Below are 27,774 nucleotides of genomic sequence, written 5' to 3'. Positions count from 1 at the left end.
TTTTTAACATTGCGTAAGCCGATCTGATTGTAAATATCTATTTGATTTTGATTTGAAAGTTCATGTTATGAACCCCTGAGTACATTTTATCTCTATAAACTATTAAATGACGATGGAGAAAGTTGTGAAAAATTAAGGCTTCATCCTTCTCATCAAAAATACATCGCAACATCAGCCTTATCTTACATATTCTTTAATTTGCGTCGACAAAATAAACACATCTCAATTTCCCATAATTTTGATATGTTTTCAGAAATTTCATGATTGACTTTAAACCTTTACATCGATTAACGCAACTTTCACCAAAGTTTTATTGTTCGGTTTCATGCATTTTCAGCTAAAATTCGTATACTTTTAACATTGTGTAACCGATCTTATCGTCAATATTTATTTTAATTTGAAATTTAATGTTATGAACCCCCATGTACTTTTTATCTATCTCTATAAACTGTTAAATGACGAGAAAAAATTAATAATGTGCCTGAAAAAGGGCTATGGAGAAAGTTGTGAAAATTAAAGTTACATCGTTCTCATTAAAAATTCATCACACCATTATCCTTATCTTTCGTATTTACTAAATTTCATAATAATCATAACAACACAGTTGCACTTTGCTCATTTCTCTCCCAATGTTTTTGCATGCAACTTTAAAAGCAATCTCTTTACACGAATAGTGGACTTTGTACTGGATTTTCATTGCCAAACAGCCAGTTTTGTCAGACTTGTCAGTATTGTCAGTCCACGCGAGTCGTCTACATACATATATTGTCAGAATAACATAAACATTATCTTTGAATACATCAATTTCTTCTTAATTCTGCTTACAGAAGTAAAATTGGTGTAAAAATGTTGTCCACAAAAGCGGTCAATAGGTAAGCGTCGTTGAATTGACTAGTTTTCAAAACCGAATCACATATTTGTGTAAAGCTAAAAAAAATATTTAATCACACAGGTTCAGTACTTTGCTGGGCGTGAGAGCATTTTCGGTTTCTTCAGCCAAATTTGCCGATTTGGACGTGAAAGTTGAGAATGGAGTTAAGACCCTCACCATGAACAGACCAAAGAAAAAGAATGCCTTAAGTACACAGGTAATTTATCATGTTATATGAAAAAAATGCTGGATATAATTTAATCATGCTTTCACTCTCCCCAGATGTACCAAGAGATGACGAAATCTCTTTACGAAAGTAATGACGATAAGGCCACAAAAATTGTCGTGATCCGTGGAACAGGGGACTTTTTCACTGCTGGAAATGACATTGCCTCTCTTTTCGAAGCTTATCAGAAAAAAACGGCCGTGAAGGACATGGGATTCTCAATATTCACTAAAGCCCTAATCGATTGCCGAAAACCTATTGTTGCTCTCGTTAATGGTCACGCTGTCGGAATCGGCGTGACAATGTTACCTCACATGGAGACCGTGTTTGCGTCAGATAAGGCAATCCGTGCATAAAATAAGGTGTCATCTCTTATTTAGTTAACTAATTTTTACCAATTTGCAGGCCACGTTTAACACACCCTTTATTAAACTTGGAATTCCTCCAGAATGCTGCTCAAGCTACCTGCTACCCAAAGTTATGGGTCAAGCCAAGGCAATACTTAAATTGAAAATTCAATTAATTTAAATCACTAATTTACCCAATTTGTAAACCAGGCTGGCGAAATGCTCCATTTCGACTCAACTCTAACAGCGGCAGAGGCTTACACAAGTAATTTGGTTACGAGAGTTTTCCCTGACGCCGAGTTTGATAAGAAGGCATGGGAGAAAATTCACCAAATGGCCGAACATCCATTGGAGGTAAAGATAAATAATGAGCTAAACTATTTGTTATCATATTACATATAACCTATAGTCGCTGGTGGCTTCGAAAGAACTCCTTCGAGCAAGGGAACGACCACTTCTGCATAAAATTCATGACGACGAAGGTGCAAGTGTCAACATGGACATTGTGGCGAAAGCAGTAATGAAATTTATGTCCAAGCAGAAGTGAATTGATTACAATTTAATTGTTGGAATTAAACAAACCTTATTCCGACTGAAAAATTTATATGTAACTCATTTAATGTTCAGTTGATTAAGAAATAAATATATTCATCTAGTAAACAAAGTGGGTTATTTTTACACATTGACTTTTGAGGTTAACCACAGTGTGCTATATATCATTGGTTGCTTAATTATTAGCAAATTAATCATATTAAGCAATAAAAGTTAATCACAATTTACATTTCCCTTAATTTCCATAATTCCATAACTTTGTAAACTGTACATTATACGATGGGTGAAATAGTTGAACTTTCTCCAAGTGAGCAACCTTTCACTGTCGTTGAAGTTGTGGAAGTCGATGAAAACAAGTCCACTTCATGTTTTTCGAAATTGTGTAATTGTTCCTGCTGTTGTAAGTGAATTCATACACTTTGCAAATTAAATTCCATACATAAAGTTAACAATTTAAATAGTTAAATATTATTAGGCGCATGTTGTGGAAATCAGGAAATTCGTAATGCTCGTAAAGACCTGAGCGCAATAATTACCGATTGGGTTACCGACGCTTCAGTGGCGACGTACCACATATTGATGAGAAATGATCTCACTGCTGGGATCCTTACGTACGCCATAGTATTCAATGCAGGGCTCATCATCACTTTCACCAACTTTTGTCCAGGCAAAAATTACAAGTGGGCGACACATAAAAATGCATAATCCTCACAAAATACTCCTAATTATATGTATAAATAAATATATAACTTTCCTCAAATCAAGAAACGAAGTGAAGCTGATGAGATCTGAAATTTGGAAAATGAGTAAATTTTACGGCGTCCTTATGTACATCCCTTCCTTCTTTCCCATCTGCAGTGCAAAACTTCGCCTAGAATTTGCAAAACGGTTAAGAAATTGCGAACTTCAAGGAAAAAATAAAAGCTTGGACGAAATAAAAGAACTTTCCGAGAAAATGGAGCTGTTTAAAGAGAAAGCGTTATGGGATAGTTGTTGTGAAGCGTTTTTTGAAGCATTTCCTCAAGCAGTGTTGCAAATTGTGGTAATTCTCCGACCAAGCACGTCCCCTTTTAGTACGTTTTTTTTACATAAAACAAATTGTTACTAATCACACATAATTAATTAAAACTTAAATTACATATCTTTAAATTCAGAATATATTCCGATGCTAACCGTTTTTTGGGGATTATATGGAATAACCGGGGCACCAATTCAAGTTCTTGCTGTCCGACATAAAACCATGTCCTGGAATTTGTTGGACAAACTTGCGGCATACGGAAGTAACGCACTCCGAGTCTTATCCAGCGCTCTATTTATCGACGCAATTTTGACTTTCACCAACAGTGTGAACGCATCACGGTTAATTAATACCCTGTGGATAACGTTCGCAGCCGTAATAATATTTGGACTTATGGCTGGACTTTACATAATAAAATATGAAGTTGACACTTTTCTTCAGAAATCGACAACAACGACAAAGAGCAATAATTCCGCTGGAGATTGTGAAAATATTGCCCCCGTCACAGTGTCAACTTTTCGCAAAAAATGTCCCGATACAATCATCAGTATTTTAGGTTTGGTAATAACCATTTTAAGCTTTTACTTTTGGATATCCTCCAAAATCTATCCGCTCGGCGTCCTCTTTTATGATACCGCTGTAGTTTTTGGATGTTATATCGTGCTAATGGTACTGACCTGTCTTGGGGTCGCTTTTGGACGGCAAAAGTTGGCCATGTATCATGAAATCGTGGCAGATATTCCGGTATCTGCTTATCGGGGGATAAAAAGCTGGGTGGGGAATATTTTGAGAAAATTATTTTGTTCGTGCAGATAAATTTTCCAACATTTTGACAATAAATCTATGTAATTTTGCATAAAAATGAAAACAAATTCCCTAATTCATTACATACTAAATCTCCATAAACTCCAGTATGCATATTACATAATCAGCAACATACATAAGTTGAACTCAAACTCAAGGCCAACATCGTGATCAGGTTCACGTAAGTAATAAAAACGCACTTATGTACATTACATACACTATGTTGCTTTACATTAACAGCAATAGCAAACAAAACAACTTATGCTACCAAATTCAGTTGACGGCTAATTACCTACATAAGTCATTTAAAATTAAGCCAGTTAAAATAATAACAAGTCTGTTCAAAATTGCGTAAAGTAATAATTCTTGCATAAATTTATACTAACAATTAAAATGGTTGGGAAACATCTCATCACGAGGTACATAATTAACAATTTAAAGAATTTGAAACTCTTAATTCTAATTTAAATTCTATACACATATTAAATTTTAATACTACACAATTTTAAGGTTTGCAAGTCGTGGTGCTTTCTCCACTGTGGGAAATGCATACCCAAATTATGGAGTGCGAGCTTTCTCCGTGTCACCAATAAGACGAGATGACGTTGATGTCACGGTCGAAGGAGGAATTCGAACCATTACGATGAACCGACTCAGCAAACATAACGCCATCACGGATCAGGTTAGAAGACGAAGAAAAATATTATTTATAGACCTACTTAATTAATTATACTATTACAATTACATAATTATTTAGATGTATCGCCAAATGGGAAAGTCTCTCTTGGAAAGTAATCGTGACGAAGCCACTAAAATTGTAGTGATAACCGGCGTCGGAGAAAAGTACTTCACTAGCGGGTATGACCTCAAAAATCTTATTCAGGATTACAATAATCGCGTCCCTGCCGGAGCGAATGGTGCCACGTACGTTTTTAACAAAATGATATTATTATAAGTAGTACTACATATTTGTTACAAGTTATAGTGCTATTTACAACAATTTTTTTCCAATTTCTGTAGGGTTTTTATCAGCTCTCTCATCGAATGTAAGAAACCACTGATTGGACTGGTTAATGGGAGTGCGGTCGGAATCGGGGTCACTTTATTGGCACATTGCGAAGCAGTTTATGCAAGTGATCAGGTGAAACTTTGCTACATATTTTCAATTTATTTTTATTGTGGTCATGTTTTTTAAAATTATAATGCATAATTTAGGCGCATTTTAACACACCTTTCATCAAACTAGGGATTCCTCCAGAGTGTTGTTCTTCCTACCTGTTTCCTAAAATAGTCGGTCACGCCAAGGTTTAGAATTGTTAATTTATTTCTATTTTCTAAATTTGAATTTTTTATGGAATTCTACTGATTAAATTCAATTACTACAGGCAGGAGCTTTACTGCATTTTAATGACACCTGGACTGCACAAGAAGCATACGAGTACGGTCTCGTAACTCGAGTATTTCCACAAGACAAATTTAAAACGGAAGCTTGGAAATTGGTGAAAAAAATGGCGGAGCATCCAGCCGAGGTATTTATCTTGTGGTAGAATTTTTGGAAATATTCCTAAATAAAATTATTTGCGTAACTTTTGTCACGACTTTGCAGACCCTGCTAAATTCCAAAGCGCTACTGAGAGACAAAGAACGTCCCCTACTTCGTAAGGTGTTTGAAGAGGAAAATTCCAAATTCGATGTTGAAGTGGTTGGACAATCAGCCATGAAGTTGATCGCATCCAGAAAGTGAAAGTCGCGTCATCAACCCTAACTTTACTGCTCAGATATTACCGTAATTATGTCGCTTATAATGTCCAAACAAATCAATAATGACTGCTACATATATAATTATTAATTATATCATTTATTAACGTCAATCAGCTATATATAAATAGTACATCCAGATGTATTCATAATTATGGCAATTACTGTCGGAATCTGTCCCGATAGCACACATCCATTAAGTGTCTCCACTTCATTTGCAGACTCTATAAAATTAAAAATAAAAGTGATTTATAATCTGGAATTAATTAACTTTTATTCATCAAAATTAAGACTTATTCATACCTCCAATCTGTCATCTAGTACTGCCGGATCGAAAATTGAGACCCTAAGATGTCCCACAATTTTAAAAATGCTTAAAAACTCTCTCCTCTTCTCTTCCCTCTCCTTCACAATGTCCATCGGCAGCAAGTTAATTACCCCGCCACCGCCAACGGCATCTTCTTGACTATTCATGAGGTCACAAACTTTGCTCAAGTAGTGAGCATACCACTCTTCAAATGAGGTCACGACTTTGGAAAATTCCTTAAATAGCTTCAGCGCCTCCTTGTACTGGCCGTATTTCGATCCTATTTCATCCAAAAGTTGATTCCTCATTCCGATAATTTGACCAAGTTGAGAATCAAACTTATTGTTGGGTTGATCCTCATTGTTGTGAGTATCCAGTTCCGGACTGTTACCCGTGAGTTCATGAAGTTGCGAAATTTTCTCTAAAATCTCCACAATTTCATCCGACTCCGTCGGTAAGAATGAGTTCAGCATGTCTTCAATAAGAGAGAGACGTGAGGCAAGCTGAGACTCGGTTTTAATCAGAGTATTCTCTATGTATCTGTGTCAATTAAATAATTAAGTTGCTGATTATAATTTAACATTGTTATCATTTCATTTCCCACCTCAGTTGTGCCTTGGCTTCCGTTAACCATTCTAATTTTTCGGTCAAAAGGTCCTGAACCGCTCCACAGTTCTCTGTTGCTTTCTCCAAGTCGCGTATCCTTCGTTTCAACTTTCTCTCAATGTTTTTATGCATTTGTGACAAATCTTGGACGGTACGGTTTATCTTCCGTTCGTCCGAGGGGAGCAGGATGTCTGCGTAGGTGAAAAGTTCTTCCGATTTCTAAAAGTTTTTGTGTAAAAAATATAATAAACAATAATTTTACAGAATATTTTATGTTTCTTACACTGTGACACAAATCAATTAAGGAATACTGGTCCTCCACTTGATTCAAGTATGCTTTATGTCTCTCTAAAGTGACCGTGATTGAAATGGGGTCGACTGTCACTCGTCGTGAGCAAACTTGGTCCAATTGTTCTCCCAATTTGTCCAGAGTGTCTTCCGCTTTAGAGCAAAACTCGTAATATTGTTCCAATTTTGTGGAGAACTCTTTCGCCATGAGAGACGTTGGGATTATGAGTGGGGTTGAAATAAGGGGGGTGTCGAAATTGCGAGGGTTTTCCTTCGTGAGGAGGGTTTTTCCTGAGGGGTCCGTGACGACGAGGAGGTCTTCCGGGGAGACGAGTTTGCCATGTTGTACTCTGCAGGGGAAAGGAGGTGCGCCTTTAGTTTCGGGGAAATTTGTTCCTATTGGGTTATCCTAAAAAATCAGAATTTTTTTCTGATAAATCAGGTGTTATCTTTTTTTATAGGAAATCAATCTCAATTTACAAATTCAATCCCGATGTAAACGATCTGATTAATTTTTCCAACCCACTTGACTGAACCAACTTGAGGATTATCTGAAAAACAGACTGCACGGCAGCCAGCTTTCAATCCAGAATCGAGTTCCTCTATTGATAAATTAATGTATGAAATTAAACACTAATTTCATACTGATAAGTGCAAATATTTAATCAAATTACTCAGTTCAACGATTCGTTTCCGAAGGAAGTTACGTTTAGTGTGACTACTTTGGGAAACGCTCCGATAAATTTCTATATATTTTCATAACAATTTTGCATGAAATTAAATTTCTCACAAAAATAGAGTTTTAATTAAGCACCTCCTCGTTCAGATCCTGAACTACTGATGCTGGAAAATCGGTCTTCAGAACTTGTGCGAGAATGGTAAAATCTTGGTGGGGGACTTGGACGATTGTCAGTTTCGTCCATGGAAAATTGTCTATTTTTTAGAAAAATAAGCGATGTTATTAATTAAGATTTTTGAAATTTTGCTAAATTTATACAGAAACCTTGCATAATGGGCCATAATTGCTTCAATTGAGTTCAATGCATGCAAACTTTTTATTTCTAAACCTATTAACAACACACCCGTAATCCGAATACTGGAATTTATGACAATACCATTCCCTCCTGATCGAATTCGTAATTCATCATCCATCATCACTACTTGCCTAATAAATTAGCATCAATAAAATTGCAAGATAAAATTTTGTCTGGCTTAACTATGGTTATGCAAATTTTTTCGTCGAAATAAACCTCCTTCACATTGAACCCTTCGTGATTGTTGCAACTACTTAGATAATTATAAATAAATAAAAATATAGCTTATCTTAATTCCTGATAAGTCCATGATTGATGTGTCATGTTTAAGCCCGAAATCAAATCAGCAGCATCATTCAAGTTAATATGAAGGCTAAACTCATGTTTGAAACTCATAAATTCATCTCAATCGGCAGGTTATTTTGAGAGCCACATGAAACGAGCAAGAGACGATTTTTTGAGACATGATTTTTCAACACCCATACTTTTTACTAGACAAGATGCACTCCAGCAATAGATATAATGAAGTAGCGGAAGCGATGTGCTGAAAATTCTGCGTTGATTATGCTACAACATTTTTGATATGCATCATGTACTGCAGACATTATTGGCGATTCGACATTTTTGTTATTTTTGCAAGGTCATGAGGTCATCGTACCTAAATTATAGTGATTTTTGAAATCCCCACCCTAAATCACGTCTAAAACCATCAAAACAAAACATTACACATTTGTGACCTTTCACCTCGTCATCGTGGCGCTATGACCTTTTAGCTACTAGGTCAATCAACAAAATCCACCATACTTTTAAAATTAGGTGTCAATCTTCAAAAGCAGAACGAAAAAGTGATTTGTTCGAACGTTAACGGACGGACAAATCGATCGGAATAAGGGGCTTTAGTTCCTTTCCTTCCGTAATAAAGAGTGACAAATTTTTCCTCTAGACTTTTCCAACCAACCAAACTAATGACTAACTAACCAGGGAGTTGATGTATGGTTAGTTCTGCACAGAATAAATAAAAAGAAAATCCACACATTTTTCGGAAAAGACATCTTCAACACGATACAGATATGTATGAAGGTATATATGTAAATACGGGCAGAAGCAAACACGTAATACGAAGGTATCATAAATGCTTATCCGGGAGTGCGTGGATATTTTTACTTTTAATGCCAGCAATAAAATATGTCAACAATAATATAACCAGAGAGCAAAAAAAAGTTATGACGCAAACAAAACTGTAAAATAAAACGCAAAATAATTACAAGTTTTTTTTGCTACATGTAAGTGATAACTGGATCACATTTAACTAAATATTTTTTCTTGGAGTCACAAGAATACATACAAAACCCTCAACTTTTTTGACATCATGCGATACCCATTCAAATGCAAATATCATTATGTAGACGACTATTATTACGGTTTTGTGTACGTGAAGTGTCATACTACCATTTAGTTAAAGGAGTTAAGCCAGTACATATTTTGTCAGAAATTCTTCACTTATTGTGCACTAGATGAAAAGAAATAATGGTTTTGGTTTGACGTCGTTGAATACCGAGCTGGTTATCTTTAGGCGTAAAAGAGCGGAACTAATGGAAAGCACGTTGGGCAGATCACATCTCTAGTCAAGCATTTATTTTACGGACTTTTCTCAGAATTGGATCAGCTTTCCAGCCACATTCGTATCAACCATATTATTGACTCGCAAAAACACTCTAACTGCGAAATTGTAGATGAACTTTAGTCTTGAAATAAAGTGACTGCTTTTTCCTTGAAGGGGAGACCGAGAGACAATAAAAATTTTGCAATGTGTAAGTACTTCCTGGAACATAACAGACGGTTGATGTTGATGGGGGAGAGTGGATAGCGTGTAAATAGAGGGATTTCATTCCATGAAGAAATCCTACCTCTGAAAAATATGTAGAAATACGACTCGCATAAATAATAGGAGGAAAAAATTTAGAGTAATGAATGTCTCATTTTCCCACGGATGACATGACACATATCGAAATACAAGTTTCCCATTGTTAGTAAGGTTTTTGGGATTTAAGATTTCTATTCATATTGCTTCCCCAGCCGCATTTCATCAATTTGAGACAGTTTGCTTATCTTGGCAAAGTTTTGCAAATAAAATCGACATTTCAGACTTTACTGGCTTGTATTGTTGTACATAAAATCGATAATACTATCAAATCCTTCATCTCACCCGTCCAATCCTCCTGGTGAGAGAATCGGAACTGGGTCTATTTTGAAATCGAGTTTATTAAGGCAAACATACACACGCCTAAATCAGTCGGATCTAACAATGCGATGGTGTGAAGTGTAACCCTCCGATTTGGTTGAAATTTCGAAAATAAGTGGTCCATGTCAATACAACCAACTTTTCTTCAGACAGTTTGTGCGATAGTCAAAATTTGGCGAAATATTTGAGGTTAAAGTTGAAAAATGTGTAATTTTTAGCACGGGAAGACAATGGAAGTTGAATTTGCTTCCTCCGCCTTGTAAAAATAACCTATTTTTCACCTTTGACCTCCAATATTTTGCCAAATTCTGACCATCGCACAAACTGCCTGAAGAAACGTTGGTTGTATTGACATGGACCACTTAATTTCGAAATTTCAACCAAATCGGAGGGTTACACTTCACACCATCGCATTGTAAGTGAGATGACGCATTTTCAAAACACGGAGGATGGGTTAACGAACGACGGGACAACAAAAGGAAGCAGAGCTGAGCAGATGCCATGCTGAGAATTTCGCAAGACAGATATTTCGGGACATAAGCCAAAAACTGAATGTATGTACTTGCATATAGCCATCTTATACATAATATTCCACTTGGTAAATAGAACCCAGTTTCGCAAACGGCTCTAGTTGGAGAAGAGAGTCGTTCAGTCAGGCAAAAGTTGTTTGGGGACCATTTACATGCTGGGGGCGACGTTGTACTCGTAAATAAGAAGACCGACGCTCACTCACTGTATTACTGCATCTCAACCAAGAATCTTTACCCAAACTTTGCTTCCGTCAGCTTCCTGTTCATTCATTTCTAGAAAAACGCTCCTCCGCGTCAGTCAGTCAGTCGGTGGTGGTGGAATTATTCGAAATAAATCTCTTATATCACATTATTCGGTACACATTCAGCCCAAATTGCTTTTGTGGTCAAGTTGAAACCATAATTATATAGTAGACACCAGTGTAATTACCTCCGACGAGTACCCACCGCGGTGTGGTGAACATGTCTCATTTATAGTGTCCAGCAGGAGATTTGTCTGCAAAAGTTGTCCATAATTCCACGCCCTTGCCAAAATTGGGTTACATCAATTATGTGTTCCGTGTAGGTGTATATTACATTACATCGTGCGTGTGGGTAGGTTTGTGGTACACAAAAGTTAAATAAATCTCAATTGAAAATGCATAATTCAATATGTAATAGTACCATTCCAGTGATCCGCTAGCTAGACAATGGATCTTCTAGCACGCAGAGAACTCTTAAACATTTGACATAAAAAAACTCTGTCTACGGTTCCACACAAGTTTGTCTCTCATTTGGACATTAACATTCAGAGAAAGCACAAATATTAGTGAACAGAGAATCGTAAAGTGATTGTGAAGGACGAGTCGACGAGGAGATGACTTTTACTCCGTTGTTGGCCTTCAGCTTTCTCCATGAGGCACTATTATTTCTATCCCTATCACCACTGCATCCTATCCTATAGCACTTTTGTAATCTGAAACTGCACATAAAAGCAGGGAGATCCTGCAACTCCCGGGTATTTCATTTCGGGGTTCTGAGTCCTTATCACATCTGCTGCTGGAAGAATTACTCCTCCACCTGGAGAAAACTACACGTTGACGTTCCTACCGTGACGCACTTTCCAAGCAGAGTAAAATAAGGTAGTCAATCAATCAATCAATAAAATCACTTCCCTCAAGAATATCATCCACCCAAACTAATTATATTAGTGAAAAGAATAAGACACGTGCCCAAAGGTTGGGCAGTGACATTTCAAACCCTAGTCTTCACTTTCTCCAAAAAAATCGGTTTTGCGTAAGTATGAGCTACGCTAAAGTTTGGGTTTTGGTTTGTTGTTGGTGACCGCCGGATCAATCGATACTGTTGTTAAATGCATTTCATCCGTAGTGAGCGTGGATGGAAAAGTGCATAAAATATACGTGGATACATAGTACATACCAACTCCATCAAATCGTTTGTTATTATTCACTTTTCCGTTACTTATTTACTTACTAACCATTTTTATGAATAGTGGTGTTTTTTTGTGGAATAGACACGCAACTAACTCTGTCAGCAGGGCCCTTACGAGGGGCTGCCAGGTGGGGGTTTTCCCCAGGGCCGGGCCCCGAAGGGGGCCGGGCCCTGGTGTCCACTACAAAATTTCACGGAAAATTATTTAAACGTTTCGAAGATTTTGAGCAATTTCGTAGCGTGCCAATATCGAACAGAAATAAACAATAATTACCCTAAAATTAAAACATAGTTAAAAAAACTCTTTTCACTTTTGTGAGCCTAAAATAATTTATCCTTGATTCTTTCAAATTATTAAAATGGAGAAATTATGGCGTGAAAATTATAAGCCCAATCTATGCATTCTTACTTGGGCTGACCAAGTAAAAAATGCATCATAACCTTTTTTACCTCTCCGAAAACACTAAAAAAGCTAGGGCAGGTGTAATCCCCAGAAGGTATCGGGTAGTTGTGTCCACTAAAATTATTGTACGAACAAGTTCGCTACCTATCACAAGTCCTTAATTGCTTCGAAGATTTTGAGTAGCCACATTGGGTTTAAATGTCGAATCTACAAAGGCACCTATGCCATCACATTGTCGATCATAAAAGAACAATAGCTAACAATGGTTATGTACCTACCTTGGAATAAAAGGTAGAATTTAAGCTGAAAATCTGGGGCTCCGGACGAGTGGGTGGCCGACAAACTGTCTCGTCAACATCATATTGGTCGACAACCAGCTGGTCCCCAATCTCAGCTCGTCGACAAAATATTTGTCTTCACGATTTCGGTACCAATGGGTTCGGCAGGCGTGTTTCTCCCAGATTTTTTTGCAACATGTACATTTTCACACATATTTATATGTATTAAATGAATAACCTTTAGTTCAATTAAAAACTCGATCATCGATTTTTAACTTCAAAATAAATAAAACTATTCCATATCCACATCGAAATCAATTGATTTGCAGTCTTCCTGCATAACGCATTATTCTGTTATGGGAAATGGAGTTGTTTTAAGTAATTATTTTAAAATTAAAAACGATGGTTTTTTCTTATCGGCCCGAGTTTTGAACTAAAACTTTGTGTATTTGATAGATGTGCGGAATTGTGCATGTTGCAAAAAATCTGGGAGAAACAAGCCCGGCGTATCAATTCTAAGTCCACATACCGTGATAGAAAAATGTTAATTTGGATCAAATATGGTAATATTTTTAACTTATGCGACTGCAATTTTCACTTATCGATGTAATGCTATCTTTTGGCAGAATTTCTGGATAAGTAGTAATAAAATTATACATCTTCCCATGCAAGGATTACTTAAAACTTGTAACGTTGGTCGACTAATATGTTGTCGACCACTTTAAGTTGGGGACCAGTATGACATGTTCGACATATACACTGTTTCGACCAATTTTCTGCCGACCACATATCTGTTTTGTCGACTAATCAGGTTTCGACGAAACGTTTGTCGACCATTCGTCGCTAACCTGAAAATTTTGTGTAAGACCCTATGTCACATTGTCACAGGGCGAAAACAGGACATGCTTGATTTTACTAAATTACTAAAGCAGGAAATTGTGCAGTCAAAATGATAAGCCCAACTTCGATTTCGATATTTTTGCTGACCAAATAAAGAAACGTACCGTGTAGATTTTGTATCACCGAAGACATTAAAAAATCTGGAGCTATTGCACCTATTTGTACACAATGCAGATGAAGTTCAACGTCTGGGCACTACTATGTCGGCGTTTAACAAAGTTGAAAAAGACCTAATTAAACTAGGACCCTTGGATATCCTGAAAATTCTACATATATACATATTAATGGTCTCGCGTGTGCGTATCTAAACTTCGAGATGGCACTGAGGATGTTTCTCAGTCTGCCCATTTCTGCTCCGTCAAATGAGGGGCCATTTTGCAGATGAAAATAATCAAGAATTATCTGAGGTCAACAATTGGCAAGAACGATTGAATGCCTTTGATTTCGAAGTGGTTATAAATAATTTCGCCTCCAAAAAAGATTGCACAATCATAATTCTGTAACGTTGAAGTAAGAAGTGGTTGAAGTAAACACAATCAATATATTGACATCTTGTTAATTCTTTTGCTGACTTGCTTACGATCAGAATTGTTTTAAAGATACCTTTTTAGACTCAAAATTTCACGCACAAATGCCAAATAATAAATGGGGCCGGGCCTAAAAAATCCCCAGGGCCGGGCCAGGCAAGTTTGGGCACTGCTGTCAGACACATGTATACATTGATCAAAGCTTGTGTAATGTGCGGTGGTGGTATTCTTATCACGGACAAACAAACGGATATCAATTTCTTATCCATCAAGTAAACATTCAGAAATTCGTTACGTTACTGGTGGCACGTTTTCAATAATTTAAGCCAGAACTTACGAATACAAAGCCCAATGCTTCCTTACTTTAGTCACACTCACAAATCCCTAGTTGAAAAAAAGTAGTGACGCCATATTCGGAATTCTTATATATTTTAAATGTGCTCCATTTGCAGTTCAAGACATTCATAAGCAGTGAAATTATTGATCAAGGACATGGACGTGCAATTACAACCCGATTCCGATGATCAAGTTGTTATGAAACCGCAACATGTTCAGAACAAGGGAAAAGTTGACCCACGGACAGGTCGTATCGTGCGTCACCCTCCCCGTCCCCAGGCCCAACTTAACAGAAGAGAACGCGTTTGATTTTTAAAGCACAAGACATTTGCTTTTTTTGTCGCAGGAATGGTAAGCACTTAATATTCTTATGTACTATTTACGAATTTGTGTAGTAGTAGTTTGGTCTCAAGGTGCATACATAATTATACTTGAAACAGCCACCTCGTGCATGCATATACCGGATACTTGTGTACTTGTCATGCAATATGACGCGTACGTAGTTTTTGGTCTTTTCTACAATAGACTGGGGGTAGAAATAATTTCTGAAGATAGACAAATAGCGTGTCTAACTTGCCACTTTATGAGGTGGCACGATTGACACCAGTAAACAAAAGGATTGATTTAAAATACAACACAGTTCGATACATTGTGCAGTTGAGAGACCAGGTTTTTGAGAAGAACGCTGTAAATATATCAGACTGGTCATGATTTCCTTGTTGTTGTTCGGCGATCATGGTGTTTGGCATGATGGCTGAGGTTGGCAAAATATTTAGTATCATTATATACCACCTCATTTTAAAGAGATCAATAATTTTTTGTTGCAAATTTACTTGAAATTCCCTCTAACTGTGTTTTAGGCCATCCCCAACCCGTTGCTAGACCCGCTGAAGAGCATCCTGGTCTACAACCGGCGACGCATCTACATCGATAATGTAAGTCATCAAAATAAATGATAATCAAGCCCTCAAATTAATTTTTCTGTAGGTTTTCTTTCGTATGCATTACGTTTGGAGCACAATATTCCTCGTGACCTGTGCCATCATGGTGACCTCCAAGATTTACGTGGGCGAGCCGATCAACTGCATGGCAAGTCCGGACGTGAAGGACATCGTCAAGCAGTACTGCTTCATCCATTCCACCTTCACGAGGGGCAAGTTCGACAAGAAAGGGGGTTGGACTTATGAACCTGGTGAGACCACCGTTAAATAAAATTGATATCTTAAATGTCAAGTCATTGTCATTATTTTTGTCTTTATACACAAGCAGTAAAAGAGAACGAGATCTATCCTGGCATCCGCCCTGCAAAAGGTAAAATTATTTAATACTAAATTTATTTACTAAGAAATTTTATTTATTTTATAACATGAATAATTTTCAGAGGGGGAAGGAGCAATTCACCACACTTATTACCAATGGGTGTAAGTATCAAATTATCTGCCAAAATGTGGTCAGAGGTCAAGGAGCAAACTTTATTATTTGCGCAGATGGTGCGTCCTAATAGTCCAAGCGGTTTCCTTTTACTTTCCTCACTGGGCCTGGTTAGCATTTAATTTGAATTTATATACTTCATCTACCAAGATTATACATAATTGTCATTATCTCCAATAGGGAAAAGTGGGAAGGTGGCACGACTATGATGCTCGTCGGAGACCTCAACCTCCCCATGCTCCCCGACGAGAAGAAGATCAAGCACCGCAAAAAGATATTGCTCTACTTGCGTCGAAATCGGGGGTTTCACACCAAGTATGCCGTGCAATATGCTTTCTGCGAATTTCTCAACCTCGTCAACATTGTCCTTCAAGTTTTCCTCACTGATTTTTTCGTGAATAATGCATTCACTGATTATGGGCTTAACGTGAGCAATATTTACATAATTATTTAGTGACGATTTACACATGATAATTTTGTCAATTTAAACTCAAAGGTCTTAACTTTGACGCAAGAAAAGCCCTACATGAGAGACGACGAGTTAGCCAGAGTGTTCCCCACCGTGACCGCTTGCCGCCTTGCGACGGGTGGCGTGGCCTTTGGAAAACAAAATTATGACATTCTGTAAGTCAACGAATTTCGATACAAATTTCAATATGGCGTCATTTAAAAATAGCATTTTACGAGATCATGAATATTTTTAATTTTCAGCTGCATACTTCCAATTAATATTCTCAATGAGAAGGTGACATATTATTTATATGATTATTTATTTAATTATTTGTTTAATTATGTGTTTAATTATTTACATATATTATTTGTTATTTCAGATCTACATCTTCCTCTGGTATAGTTAACTCTGAAAAATATTTAATTACGTAATTACCATTAATTAATTATAAACTCCTTACTTTCTCCAGGTTTTGGTTTCTCTTACTCGCAATATGCTCCACAATCAGCGTCATTTACCGATGCCTCAGCTTAATTCCTCCCTTCCGACGGTGGATTATGAGAAGTCGAGTTCGATTAGAGACGCAAAAAGAAAGTGCGGACTCACTCGTCGACAGCAATAATTATGGAGAATGGTTTCTCATCTACAAACTCAGCCAGAATATGGTAAATTAATTAATTCAGACTTAATTAATTAATTAATTAGTTGATATAAAATACTATCTTGAATTTCAGGACTGTGTAACGTTTGGCGACCTGATTTTAGACATTGACCAAGCATACAGAAAATGGGACGATGTCAAACTTCCGGATGAAGAGCATTATCTCGCCGTATCGGCGCCACGGCCAAGTATGGAAGGCAGCCCGTACCATCACGGCGAATTTAATGCATAGCACATATTCACCTTAAGTGGTCCTTCGTATTCAAATGACATCAAGAAAAATGCCGACGAAAATGTAGTTTGATGAACTAAATCTCAAGGAAAAAACAATATTGTCGCAATATTTTCAGTCTTCTATTCATGAATTATAAATACGCTGCCTATAAAAAACACAGACATTTATCTGATGTTCATCCACACTGTAAAACAAAAATAACGCCAACACAAACTGCCACGAAACATGGGGACATTATTGTTTACATGTAAATAATTTAATTACAGGGTGGAGAGTTTCTTGTCGCAATATGTGTGTAATAATAATTGAATAATAATATTGGTGCTAGTCATTCTCCGTAGGAATAAAATAAAGTGTATGCCGTGCCTTGTATGGTTATTGTCTCTGCTTTCCGTTGCCGTTTTAAGATAAGTATGATGATAACAAAACATATACAAAGAAAGTATTTAACGGTTCGTTGAATCTATTAATTTGTAGTGGGTCCAAGAAATGTACATACAACTTTTATTTATTAAGAAGCATTCTTTTTTATTCTTTTTTAGTCATATTAATTAATTAAACCTACTTAATCTAGTGTTGATTGTGTTAACATGAATTGTAGAAGTGAAAAATAAATAAGCGTATTTTGATGCATTTAAGATTTAATGGAAATTCGAAGAAAACATCAGTTTGACTTTATTTTCTCGAGCTTTCAGGGTAAATTCTACACTCTTTTTTAAGACTTTCAAAATACTAAAAAAATTGTCATTTAACTTTAAACATTAAATTCATCTCCGTAATCTAATTGATATCAAATGTCTTCATTTACGCCAAACGAATCAGAGATTAATTAAGCGTATATATTGGCTGTCCACGGAAAAGAGGACACACTAATATGTATTAACTGACAACCCGTGAAAAGCCAATTTGTACAAATTGAGTCAATTGAGACCGGTTAACTTTACTTCATTCCTTGAGCCAAATCCTAACATTGGATCGTATTAAAAGTCGTCAACCATGTGGAAATTCCTATTATAATCCATGCGTGAGCCAAGTTAACATGTCACATAAATTGTATCCACCAAAGTTAATTAAGACAATAGGAATCCCAGTTAAGTTTTTTTCTCGGCATTTGCTTTCATTCATGCACCACCGCAAAAGTCAATCAGTCCGTAAATAAACCTGGTAAAAAGAAGTCCGCTTCATTAAAATTATCGGATCAAATTCCATGAATGGATTATCAATCATCCCGTAAATTCAAGACCGAGGCTAGATTTTGATAACTCAATTCATACGATTATTTTGTATCATTGTACATTGTGTATCCCATCCCATGCAAGACAACAAAGGTCGTCACGCTCCAAATCAAGGGGGAGATGAGCATCGAATTAAAAAGAATTTATGCATGACACGATAAAATAGCACATGGATGAACTTTTATGCTAATAATATTGCACCCAAGTAAATATAAAGCTTGCATCGGCACAATGCAGAATGAATTTACATTTCATTATTGTGCTGCTGATATAATAATGATAGTACAATAATAAACGTAGTAATGCCAGGATTTCCTTCCATCCACCAAGTTAATACTCATAGTTAGCATTGTAAATAAATATATATGGAATTATCCCTGTAGAAAAATCATGCACTTTTCGTTCGTGTAGGAAATCGTGAAACCAGGTTACGTTGTTTTTTATTTGTATGTACACAAAAAAGTAGTTATCACCATTCATTCGTTACTCGTAAAGAGCTCCTGGATTGAAAATAGACTTCCCTTTTGACTAAATAATACATAGACACAAACAAACTTCCGACTTGGTGCCACAAAGAATTGAGGTGATCACTCCTCACCTAAAGTTGGTCGGTTGGTCGGGATCTGGAGAGAAATCATAAAACAAGAAACACATAAAGTTCTCCGAAGCCGTTAAAAATATTTGTAAAACACCTTTTCGCTTGTACTAAACTAAATTCTAACCGGAAAAAATACTGCATGCATAACTTTTGAAACTTAGGACTAACAAATTGTAAGTACCAGTAAGCTTGACAATCGAGTTTGCACCTCGGGAAACACGTCTTCAAAAGCAGTAATATGATATTGACCATGTCCATTAAGAAGTAAAAAGCGAATCTCCTTATATGTCAATTATTACCGTCAGCCAAACTTTGACAGTAGGATTTATCGACGTCGTCTTGTCAAAACCTGCCAAAGTGTGACATAGGCATAATTAAAGAACAACAACAATAGCATTTCAGCTACTAGTACATACACACTTTCCTCATTTGCATTTTCAATTTACAAATTAATTTTAAAATGAACCTAGCCACCTAAAACTCAACCTGCGTACTTTGTCCCCACAATTATTTACATGGGTTACTCCTATCTCATGTTATTTGCTGCTGCTGATGCATGGATGTTCACGTCCCATTGCAATTAGCTACGCAAATATTATCAACGTCAAACCCAGGTTCAGGCACGTACACGAAAGAAAAATATTCGAGTAAAACAAGCCCCTAAAAAATTCTTCTAATAAGCCAACAACATATTTTTGCCACAACTTTTAACTGCCGATCTTAAAATATTATGGACACTTTTTTCCAACAACAACAAAACTGTCAAGATTTTCTGACGCATTCAAGAGTCAGCATGGCTTTTGGTGTGTGGTGTGCTAAATAAAAACAAAGGGTCAAGTGGTCAAATTTTGCATATGTACAAGTTCTACGATCGCTAATTCATTTCGCAGTTTCCATTTATGGCTCGTGCTTGCTGAGCCGAGATTATAAGGGTGGACCTCTAATGGTTACAGTAATAAAGAGGCGTCTCTGAATTTCGTGGGGTCATCATCATCACAGAATACGGACGATCTGCACGTTAACGTTCTCGATGTTGTTGTCAGTCTCCTCCATAATTGGGCCTGTATCAGCTTAACTCATCATCGTCGTCTTCTTCCAATTTAAATGAGTCTAAATTTTATCTACACCAACTAGATCAACCTAAACCACAACCACTCACTTATGTACTTGTAGAGAGAATCTGCACCTTATTTATTACAGCACGTTCAACTCTTCTACCGTTTAATACGACACAACTTGAGATTTTCCATTATGCACCCACCTAAAAAAATTAGTATGTGCAATAAATAAAGTATGCTTTTAAATCTGATAAGTAAATCTGCACAGTAAACATTTTAACACGGAATAAATAATTCACCAGAGAAAAAATAAACAATTTGACAAAAATTCAATTAAAATTTGAAACCTTCCAAAAAAAATCATTCTCATCTCACCACCAGTCAAATATAACCATCCAATAATAAATGTATCCCTTTATTTTAACGAGCTTCACAAGTCGGCCAAACTTTTTTTTATACTGCAAACCACTCATTGTCCGCTTCATCCTCCTGTAAGTAAAAATCCGGCGTGATGGCCAAGGCAGATATCTCTGCCATTATGTAACCATTGTGTATATCTGTCTGCCTGACTATGCGAAACAACAAGGGTTGCGATATTTACGTGGTGGTACGTATGTAATCTACGATAATTATGTTTCAAGTTTGAAACCCCGACAGACTCGCACTGTGTGTGGACCAGTTTTCAGTTTCATTTCATACTGTGGATGATTCAGAACGATTTTTTGCATCACTTCTCTCATTCTCTCGTCTCATTCCTCGTCGGGATTTTGCTTGAATGGATAGAGATTTTAGTTCTATTCCCGTAATTCGACCAACCACGATGGACCCACAACAACAACCACGATCTCCTCACTCCGTTTGACACTGACACTGTTTTAGTTTACATCTCTCGACGACTTTGACTGAGATTAGCAAATGCCAAATCTCACTCAGTCCCACTCATGAGCAACTTAACAGCATTTATTTTATTATGGGGTCGACCTAATGGGATGGTGGATACCAAACCGTATTTATTTGTTGGTTTTAAAATGTTGAAGGAGAAAAGTTGCGTAGAATTTTTGTAAGGATTGGAGTTGGTGTGGGTGAGTGAATACATGAGGTCTGTGTTTTCCTGAGGTCCATAAAATGGTCATCTTTTTTTGCCAACCAGCAGTAGTGGGTAGCGTTGTTGTTGGTTAGTTGTTGTTACCAGTTTGTGGTGGGTTTAAGTTTTTGTGTACACAAAAGTGACAGGATTTAAGGGAAGGTGTATGCACCAATTATGCAATTTTCCATTAAACAGGAGTGATTTAATTAATTCCGGTTCGTAAGAACACACACGGAGGCTTTTATAACGGAAATGTGAAGTATATAGACATATAATCAGTTCTTAATGTCTTGAGATTAGTACCTGAGATTTCTAAAATTGATAAGTTGAGATTGGAAAAAGTGAAACATGTTCGATATTTGGAAAAATTTAAAGGAATTGGTCCGAGTGAATTATCGCCATGTGAGAACAACGAATCTCGTGTTCACTCTTCACACAAAGGTGACCGTGGTTATTTTGGTGGGGTTGTCCATCCTGGTCACGTCTCGACAGTATCTTGGTAAATTAATGGGAACAACAAATGTTTTCAGAATGAAGTGTCTCACTTTTCTCATGAATTTTAGGAGATCCGATAGATTGCATATCTTCGGCAGACATAAAAAATGTGAGGTTTAGAAATATCTGGGCATTGGTAAAATGTGTGAATAAGTTTGGATTGTTGATTACAAGATTGCGGACAAATATTGCTGGATCCATTCCACATTTACCAGGGGGAGATTAGACGATGATGGAAAGTGGGGTTATGAAGCAGGTAAAGGAAAATTAATGGGGCATTTCGCAGATTTTTGGAATATGTGTTTCTGATGTCATTTATAGTCGAAGAATCCGATGTATCCCCTGGAATTCGTCCAGCCGTGGATGGTGATGACCCACGCATATATCACACCTATTATCAATGGGTAAATTTATAGCATCGATCAATTTATACCGATTTGCAACGTGCTTAAGTTTCAAAATGCGTCATCATAGGTGTGGGCGGTGCTGTTTATGCAAGGAGGATTTTTCTACATTCCATACTGGATTTGGAAATTTTGTGATCGAGGACGAATAAAGATGCTCGTTGCAGGTATGTAAATGAGTAAAGCACAAATCGGAGTTTGCAAAAACTTATATACTTTCGCATAATTTTTTATAGATCTGAATCTCAGAGTTTTAAGCGATGAGGAAAAAGTGTCCAAGGAAAAGGCAGCAATTCTTCGATATTTTGCCCCTAACCGAGGTCACCACACGCTCTACTCCTTCCAGTACATCGGATGCGAAGTGCTCAACTTTCTCAACGTCATTTGGCAAATGTACTAGCTCAGGAATCAAATGTACATCATTGTAATGTAACTAATGTTTTTTGAAAATAGGTACTGGACCAATGTCTTTCTCAATTATGAATTCTCGGTCAGAATCCATACATTTTTTAGATACATAGATCAATTCATTTAAATAAAAACCTATTCCCATAATTTGTACCACCAGAACTACGGCTTGAACCTGTTCAACCTAACACAAAAGCGACCGTACTCCAGACATGACGAACTTGCCAGAGTCTTTCCAGTCGTTACAGGTAAACTATGACCAACAGTTTGGCCAACTCTTACAAAAAATATAAGATAAATCATCTAATCTGAATTCTTAATTTTTTAAGCATGTCGATTGTCTACTGGAGGTCCAGCTTTCAATTCAGTCGAGTATGACTTATTGTGCATCTTGGTAAGCTTTGACTAATAAAAGTTCACCACTTTTTAAAAATAGACCCAATTTAAAATAGCTTAAATTTCTGCTTTTTCTAGCCAATTAATATACTCAATGAGAAGGTACATACATATTTACTAAATAAACGTATATTAATCAATTTAATTAATTAACTAATTTTATATCTTTAGATCTACATCTTCCTCTGGTGAGTAGAGTATCTCACAAAAAAACTTAATTTCGATCAACTTTCACCCCACTTTCACCCACCTTTATTTTAAATACGCAGGTTCTGGTTCTTACTTCTGGGTCTGCTTTCCGGCATAAACCTCATCTACCGTCTCATCACAGTCTGCATTCCCCCACTCCGTGCCAGACTCCTCCTGCGACACGTCCGGATGAGGAAAGGATACGATCTTGACGACCTCAAGATGAGCTACGGCGACTTTTTTCTTCTCTACAAACTTGGCGAAAATCTAAATCCCATCGTATTCAGTGAGCTACTCCAAGAACTTGTCCACCACGGGACGGACGACGACGAGAAAAAGTCGCTCACCAAGGCGTCCATTTTGAGGAAAGATTCGGATCCAAAGCAATCCATAAACAGTATCATCGAAAGGTTGTAATTAACAATAATTTATTGAATTGCTAACAATTACACGACAATCAAGAAGAAGAAGAAGGAAGAAAGATTCAATTCAGTGATAATATTCTCGATGGCCTTATTTTTTACGACAATATCAAACGGAAAATAAATAAATTGCACTTCAAATTTTTAAGAAATTGAAACTAAAATTAAATATCAACGTTAAATTTTAATGAGTTATCCTCCGCAATTTAGTCGTCTCAGTGGGAGCAGCCGTGTTTGGATTTCGGCTGACAAACGGTACTCCGGGCCTACTTCCTCGTGAAGAGTTTGAAATGATAGAACTTCGATAAGTCTCTCCACGCATGGTGGAACGCAAGTTGTTCCTCCGGACTACTTCCGGATTTGGGGGCTCTTCTATTTGACCGTGTTCGTCATCCTTGGGTCTGAAAAGTTACAAAAATAAAGTGTAGAAAATATTGATAAGGCAAAAATAGCGAATAATTTAAGTACTTTGCACAAATTGGACAATTCCAAAAACTTTGATTGATTCCAAAAGCTTCCGCTTCTTCTAATGTATTGGGCAAATCCTCGCCTAAAGTTTCGGACAAAAAGAGGGAAAGACATCCCCCAACTATGGCAAAAGCACCCAGTAAAATTAAACTCAGGGCTGGGTTAGTCCGTCCCTATTTGGAGGATTTGAAACCGTCATATTTTAAAAAAATCTCTATCGTGTTCATTTTTATGACTGTGTTACAATTAGGGCCACAAAAGGCGAAATAATGGAGGCGACGTAACCCATGATGTGAATTGCATTGACTCCTTGCGCCCTGATAACGGTTGGGAGGAGCTCGGCCGCGTACTTTCGGAAAATAGGCAAACATCATATATTAAATTGTAAATACAATATTTTCCTGAGTACTGAATGTGGTCGTATAAATCAAATGTTTAACGATATTGTCTACCTGTAAACCAATGTTGAATGCGACGTTGACGAAGAATCGACTTATGATGGCCTAATTATCAATAAAACCAATAAGTTAATTAGGTTCATCAATAAAATAAAGTGCAGATCTCACCATCACGAGTCCAAGCGTCCTCACTGTCAGGACATTGTTACATACATTAATTAAAATCGATCAAGATGCATGAATACTGGCGTCTCGCCATATTTAACGTAAAAGACTTACTTTGTCGTGGAATCGTAGCCGCAATAATCGAAGCTGCGCCAGACATAGTCAAAGACCTGAAAGAAAGGGGAGAAGGACATGAGCCCCCATCGACGAGGGCCCGAACGTTCACAGCTATCAAAATCTTACCCGAATGAAAGCCACCTACGTCCAAATCGGTCGAGAGTGAAAATCAGCATCATCTATTTATTTAAAATTTATTTTTGATATGAAAAATATGAAGATAGATATTCTTTAAAATTTTCATTTACATCTGCCGGAAATTCTGTCATCGAAGCGATGGTAAACATCCAGAAGACGTTCCAGTTTTCATCAGCCAAGTTGAGAATGCTAAGAAATATTTATTTTTTAGTCTTGAGTAGTATGCAGATTGGGTACTTTAATTTATGACTCTATACTTCCTGGAATGGCCATCATAGACAAGAGCAATTATAGCCCTAGAACAATAAATTAAGTTCAATTATCCTACCTCCAGAAACTAATTCTTGTGATTGCATACCAAATTAAAACCAAAAGAATGAACGTTCTTCGGAGTCGTGGCGTCTTTAGTGCAGCTGTAAACGATTCTTCTTCATCGTCTGCTTGCATTTCGTCGTACAATTTTTTAGCGTCGGACTATAATTATTTTATTACGATAGTCAACCATGATTAATTAGTCGATAAAATTACTTTCTAAATGAATACCTCAAACTCTACGAAAACCCTCTCATCCACCTTTTTCCGATTGACTTTGGCAAAACTTCTCAGAATATCGGTCGCCTCCTTAGTCCGTCCTTTGGACCTGAACAGAAGAGTTATGCATTGTTATCTTTTATTCATTTTGTAACCATTTTTAACTTAAGTACACAATTACAGGAGCCAACGAGCACTTTCAGGAACCAGGAAAATTGCAGAGAGCCCAAGTAGCATTGGAAGAGAGATAACTAGTCCGTAAACTCGCCAGTTTCTAATCCACACAGCCAGCCTTTTTTCAGAAAATAGAACTCTCCTCATCAACTCCTCAAAAAATTATAGTTGGAAAAATCATTTTTGAAAAACAAACCAGGGCAAGATCAAGGTCCCCATAGTATAAAACACGGCAATACTTAAATTGGCAACAAGCGTCCGATACTGCAAGATAAGGCCGTTAAATTACGATTTATGTGTACAGAGTACTTAAATAGTTTGAAAAAAACCTGTGGTCCACAAAACTCAAGGACCAAGATATACATCATGGTAAAGCAATTGTCAAACGCCATTCCCGTAATAAATCGAAAAAACATGAAGAGATAAAAATCGGTCGAGACGACGCTCAACGCTCCTCCAATTGCACCCAGCAAATTCGCCAGCACAAGGGCAGGAACTCGACCAAAACTGTTTTACATAAGGAAAGTGTATAACGTACTAAAATTTGGTAAATTTTACTCCTGTATTAACCTGTCTGCTATGAAACCAATGACAAAACCTCCCACTATGGCCCCCAGGAAGAAAACGGCCTGTGCCGCAGTTGTACGACTGTCCGCATTGCACCACCAGCCACCCTGTGTTTTTACGCAATTTTAGTAACGCTTAAAAAAATGATCTTCATATTTAAAAACTATGCTGACCTCGGTCACGATAGTGTCGTAAGGAACGCCACTCCGGATCCTATCCCACGTTACGTTCTCACATTCGTTAACTGGGAGATACGCTGGACTTCGGTAGGGCAGGAAAGGTCTGACATGAGTGGTGTTTGGGCCGGTCATGTTGGGAAACAACTCTGGGAAAAAGATGCGACTCCGATTGTTCCGAAGCGTAATATCAACGAAGGAGTCACAGGTAGCATTATCAGAAAAGGGTAACACGGGTCCTACAACCATCCCCCCAAGTTGTCCCGAGGTTGGAGGTAGAGGGGGGCCTCGACTTCTGGACGTCGTCGTTTGTCGACTACCTTGACGATCTGGAAATCGTGTAGCACTGCTACTTCTCCATCTCTCCGTGGTTTTCGTTGTACGTCCTGGGGGCGTGCCGGTGCTCCACTGTCGTGACCATTGGGGCGTTGGTCTTCCCCAAGTATTGGGTGTGGTGGGTTGTTCAGTGGCGGTCTCCCAGTCCTCTGTGGACTCATGGTCATTGCCCCACTGGTAGTGGTACCGACCAGTGGTGGTTGTGGTTATTGGAGGCTGGTAGTAGTTACCCTTATCACGCCATGAATTTCCACCACCTCCATATTGACGAAGTTCCCTGTCGCCGTAAATATTATCTGGTGGTCTAGCACCTGGAGGGGTGGGGTTGTTTGGGAGGAGAGGTGCTGTAGGATCTTGAGCACCATAAGTATAATTGCAGGGAAGCCCGTTGCAATTATCTCGATCCCTTAGTAATAAAAAATCTGGCATTATTTTCAACGCGAGGAGGAGCATTTGACCATAAACTGCATACCTATTGATCCTGTTGACAATGTCGATCACGAAGGAGGCATCAATGTTATGGAAAAAGCATGGATTTGGATTTCTCCCAGTGTACGAGAAGGAAAAGTTGTGCCTGAAAAGTATGTTTTTTTTACTTATCATTATTTTCACCACGACTTATCAAGCCGAAATTATGTAAATCTTGAGCCATTGAATGAAATTCATTTTTATTACCGCTGAGCAGCCGTCAAGTTTCCTGTCGTGCAGTTAAAGTGACTATTGCACCAGATATTCGCCGGGTAGAGCGTCATGAAAAGTTGGCCAAAGAGGACGAACGTGACAAAGATGCAGAAAGGGGCCTGGAAGGCGAAGAGGGCCTTCTGATAGATCCTATTACGAAAGATCGTATATCTTAATTAGCAAATAGGTGTATGGCAAGAAGAATTTCCTTACCCAAACTCCCCCACTTTCACCAACATTTCGTCAAAATCCAACATTTTGAAGGATTTTAGAAAAATTTGTCCAGAAAAAATGTATTGTATTAAATGATTCCAAGTAATTTTAATTATACAGAAAGCCCATGAATAACTGATGTCTTGGCTAATTGCATGCATCACCGGATGTGGGTTTCATTGGCAGGAAATATCAAAATTCCAGCAAACCAATAGGAAAAAACATGGCTTAATTTATACACATAACATTTTGTCAGAGTATGTATTTTCTACTTATCAGTGA

The 27,774-nt window shown here is 37.4% G+C and overlaps 7 protein-coding genes and 1 long non-coding RNA gene across 13 annotated transcripts; 5 read left to right on the top strand and 3 right to left on the bottom strand.

Moving 5' to 3' along the window:
• The first annotated feature begins 699 nt into the window (after positions 1-699).
• Positions 700-2,108, top strand: LOC110845008 (enoyl-CoA delta isomerase 2). Of its 2 annotated transcripts, none has more exons than XM_035847438.1 (6): positions 700-872; positions 953-1,088; positions 1,154-1,438; positions 1,503-1,592; positions 1,655-1,798; positions 1,873-2,104. In XM_035847438.1, the coding sequence occupies exons 1-6, from the start codon at positions 847-849 to the stop codon at positions 1,963-1,965; spliced, it is 774 nt and encodes a 257-aa protein (XP_035703331.1). In that variant the 5' UTR covers positions 700-846; the 3' UTR covers positions 1,966-2,104. The 2 variants fall into 2 exon arrangements, with proteins under 2 accessions (XP_035703331.1, XP_021947056.1); XM_022091364.2 differs by having other exon boundaries at positions 703-872; positions 1,854-2,108.
• A 60-nt stretch (positions 2,109-2,168) lies between these two features.
• Positions 2,169-3,964, top strand: LOC110845009. 2 transcript variants are annotated; one of them, XM_035847432.1, is made up of 5 exons: positions 2,169-2,396; positions 2,472-2,676; positions 2,762-3,069; positions 3,151-3,389; positions 3,456-3,964. In XM_035847432.1, the coding sequence occupies exons 1-5, from the start codon at positions 2,276-2,278 to the stop codon at positions 3,828-3,830; spliced, it is 1,248 nt and encodes a 415-aa protein (XP_035703325.1). In that variant the 5' UTR covers positions 2,169-2,275; the 3' UTR covers positions 3,831-3,964. The 2 variants fall into 2 exon arrangements, with proteins under 2 accessions (XP_035703325.1, XP_021947057.2); XM_022091365.2 differs by having other exon boundaries at positions 3,151-3,964.
• Positions 3,965-4,062: 98 nt separating this feature from the next.
• LOC110845006 (enoyl-CoA delta isomerase 2) lies at positions 4,063-5,651 on the top strand. The gene is made up of 7 exons (XM_022091363.2): positions 4,063-4,237; positions 4,329-4,500; positions 4,576-4,742; positions 4,839-4,959; positions 5,034-5,123; positions 5,204-5,347; positions 5,425-5,651. The coding sequence occupies exons 1-7, from the start codon at positions 4,212-4,214 to the stop codon at positions 5,560-5,562; spliced, it is 858 nt and encodes a 285-aa protein (XP_021947055.1). The 5' UTR covers positions 4,063-4,211; the 3' UTR covers positions 5,563-5,651.
• A 6-nt stretch (positions 5,652-5,657) lies between these two features.
• LOC110845003 lies at positions 5,658-11,106 on the bottom strand. 2 transcript variants are annotated; one of them, XM_022091358.2, is made up of 8 exons: positions 11,014-11,106; positions 7,592-7,710; positions 7,452-7,523; positions 7,258-7,379; positions 6,773-7,186; positions 6,488-6,708; positions 5,880-6,423; positions 5,658-5,800 (listed from the first exon to the last, which is right to left on the bottom strand). In XM_022091358.2, the coding sequence occupies exons 1-8, from the start codon at positions 11,052-11,054 to the stop codon at positions 5,738-5,740; spliced, it is 1,596 nt and encodes a 531-aa protein (XP_021947050.1). In that variant the 5' UTR covers positions 11,055-11,106; the 3' UTR covers positions 5,658-5,737. The 2 variants fall into 2 exon arrangements, with proteins under 2 accessions (XP_021947050.1, XP_021947051.2); XM_022091359.2 differs by lacking the exon at positions 11,014-11,106 and adding an exon at positions 7,781-10,088.
• A 461-nt stretch (positions 11,107-11,567) lies between these two features.
• LOC110845004 (innexin inx2) lies at positions 11,568-17,874 on the top strand. Of its 3 annotated transcripts, none has more exons than XM_022091361.2 (13): positions 11,568-11,704; positions 14,575-14,809; positions 15,319-15,393; positions 15,446-15,650; positions 15,728-15,769; positions 15,840-15,879; positions 15,946-15,999; positions 16,070-16,316; positions 16,386-16,513; positions 16,601-16,634; positions 16,720-16,736; positions 16,810-17,005; positions 17,075-17,874. In XM_022091361.2, the coding sequence occupies exons 2-13, from the start codon at positions 14,807-14,809 to the stop codon at positions 17,231-17,233; spliced, it is 1,200 nt and encodes a 399-aa protein (XP_021947053.1). In that variant the 5' UTR covers positions 11,568-11,704; positions 14,575-14,806; the 3' UTR covers positions 17,234-17,874. The 3 variants fall into 3 exon arrangements, with proteins under 3 accessions (XP_021947053.1, XP_021947052.1, XP_035703329.1); XM_022091360.2 differs by having other exon boundaries at positions 15,725-15,769; XM_035847436.1 differs by lacking the exon at positions 11,568-11,704 and having other exon boundaries at positions 13,093-14,809; positions 15,725-15,769.
• LOC118434303 lies at positions 17,718-20,642 on the bottom strand. The gene is made up of 2 exons (XR_004833919.1): positions 19,251-20,642; positions 17,718-19,094 (listed from the first exon to the last, which is right to left on the bottom strand). It is a non-coding gene; the product is annotated as an uncharacterized LOC118434303 (long non-coding RNA).
• A 199-nt stretch (positions 20,643-20,841) lies between these two features.
• LOC110845005 (innexin inx2) lies at positions 20,842-23,676 on the top strand. Its single transcript, XM_022091362.2, has 12 exons — positions 20,842-21,713; positions 21,778-21,818; positions 21,884-21,965; positions 22,031-22,113; positions 22,184-22,280; positions 22,350-22,506; positions 22,567-22,603; positions 22,682-22,769; positions 22,851-22,915; positions 22,996-23,019; positions 23,089-23,105; positions 23,187-23,676. Exons 1-12 carry the CDS (start codon positions 21,563-21,565, stop codon positions 23,521-23,523), a joined length of 1,179 nt encoding a protein of 392 aa, XP_021947054.1. The 5' UTR covers positions 20,842-21,562; the 3' UTR covers positions 23,524-23,676.
• LOC110845002 (organic cation transporter protein) lies at positions 23,512-27,649 on the bottom strand. The gene is made up of 19 exons (XM_022091357.2): positions 27,493-27,649; positions 27,274-27,429; positions 27,071-27,172; positions 26,260-27,004; positions 26,090-26,193; positions 25,849-26,026; positions 25,716-25,783; positions 25,527-25,637; positions 25,358-25,454; positions 25,173-25,288; positions 25,072-25,110; positions 24,925-25,003; positions 24,803-24,855; positions 24,674-24,729; positions 24,563-24,585; positions 24,449-24,499; positions 24,241-24,345; positions 23,997-24,169; positions 23,512-23,929 (listed from the first exon to the last, which is right to left on the bottom strand). The coding sequence occupies exons 1-19, from the start codon at positions 27,534-27,536 to the stop codon at positions 23,713-23,715; spliced, it is 2,517 nt and encodes an 838-aa protein (XP_021947049.2). The 5' UTR covers positions 27,537-27,649; the 3' UTR covers positions 23,512-23,712.
• Positions 27,650-27,774: the final 125 nt, after the last annotated feature.

Source organism: Folsomia candida, unplaced genomic scaffold (genome assembly GCF_002217175.1).
Source record: "Folsomia candida strain VU population unplaced genomic scaffold, ASM221717v1 Fcan01_Sc002, whole genome shotgun sequence".
NCBI lineage: Eukaryota > Metazoa > Arthropoda > Collembola > Entomobryomorpha > Isotomidae > Folsomia > Folsomia candida.
Note: the sequence above shows the minus strand (reverse complement) of the source record. Positions and strands in the feature narration are given on the sequence as shown.

Excerpts from the sequence above, each read along its gene's own strand:
- LOC110845002 (XM_022091357.2), bottom strand. The coding sequence starts at position 27,536 with ATGTTGGATTTTGACGAAATGTTGGTGAAAGTGGGGGAGTTTGG. Across the intron at positions 26,027-26,089 it reads ATTGGTTTCATAGCAGACAG|TTTTGGTCGAGTTCCTGCCC; the intron begins GTTAATACAGGA and ends TATGTAAAACAG. Across the intron at positions 25,638-25,715 it reads GGGACCTTGATCTTGCCCTG|GCTGGCTGTGTGGATTAGAA; the intron begins GTTTGTTTTTCA and ends TTCTGAAAAAAG.
- LOC110845009 (XM_022091365.2), top strand. The coding sequence starts at position 2,276 with ATGGGTGAAATAGTTGAACTTTCTCCAAGTGAGCAACCTTTCACTGTC. Across the intron at positions 2,397-2,471 it reads GTGTAATTGTTCCTGCTGTT|GCGCATGTTGTGGAAATCAG; the intron begins GTAAGTGAATTC and ends AAATATTATTAG. Across the intron at positions 3,070-3,150 it reads ACCAAGCACGTCCCCTTTTA|AATATATTCCGATGCTAACC; the intron begins GTACGTTTTTTT and ends CTTTAAATTCAG.
- LOC110845003 (XM_022091359.2), bottom strand. The coding sequence starts at position 7,932 with ATGATGGATGATGAATTACGAATTCGATCAGGAGGGAATGGTATTGTC. Across the intron at positions 7,524-7,591 it reads TTCAGGATCTGAACGAGGAG|AAATTTATCGGAGCGTTTCC; the intron begins GTGCTTAATTAA and ends GAAAATATATAG. Across the intron at positions 7,380-7,451 it reads GAAACGAATCGTTGAACTGA|AGGAACTCGATTCTGGATTG; the intron begins GTAATTTGATTA and ends ATTTATCAATAG.
- LOC110845008 (XM_022091364.2), top strand. The coding sequence starts at position 847 with ATGTTGTCCACAAAAGCGGTCAATAG. Across the intron at positions 1,593-1,654 it reads AAGTTATGGGTCAAGCCAAG|GCTGGCGAAATGCTCCATTT; the intron begins GCAATACTTAAA and ends TTTGTAAACCAG. Across the intron at positions 1,799-1,853 it reads TGGCCGAACATCCATTGGAG|TCGCTGGTGGCTTCGAAAGA; the intron begins GTAAAGATAAAT and ends TATAACCTATAG.
- LOC110845004 (XM_022091360.2), top strand. Across the intron at positions 15,770-15,839 it reads TGGCATCCGCCCTGCAAAAG|AGGGGGAAGGAGCAATTCAC; the intron begins GTAAAATTATTT and ends AATAATTTTCAG. Across the intron at positions 17,006-17,074 it reads ACAAACTCAGCCAGAATATG|GACTGTGTAACGTTTGGCGA; the intron begins GTAAATTAATTA and ends CTTGAATTTCAG.
- LOC110845005 (XM_022091362.2), top strand. The coding sequence starts at position 21,563 with ATGTTCGATATTTGGAAAAATTTAAAGGAATTGGTCCGAGTGAATTAT. Across the intron at positions 21,714-21,777 it reads CACGTCTCGACAGTATCTTG|GAGATCCGATAGATTGCATA; the intron begins GTAAATTAATGG and ends CATGAATTTTAG. Across the intron at positions 22,916-22,995 it reads ATGACTTATTGTGCATCTTG|CCAATTAATATACTCAATGA; the intron begins GTAAGCTTTGAC and ends TGCTTTTTCTAG.
- LOC110845006 (XM_022091363.2), top strand. The coding sequence starts at position 4,212 with ATGGTTGGGAAACATCTCATCACGAG. Across the intron at positions 5,124-5,203 it reads AAATAGTCGGTCACGCCAAG|GCAGGAGCTTTACTGCATTT; the intron begins GTTTAGAATTGT and ends CAATTACTACAG. Across the intron at positions 5,348-5,424 it reads TGGCGGAGCATCCAGCCGAG|ACCCTGCTAAATTCCAAAGC; the intron begins GTATTTATCTTG and ends ACGACTTTGCAG.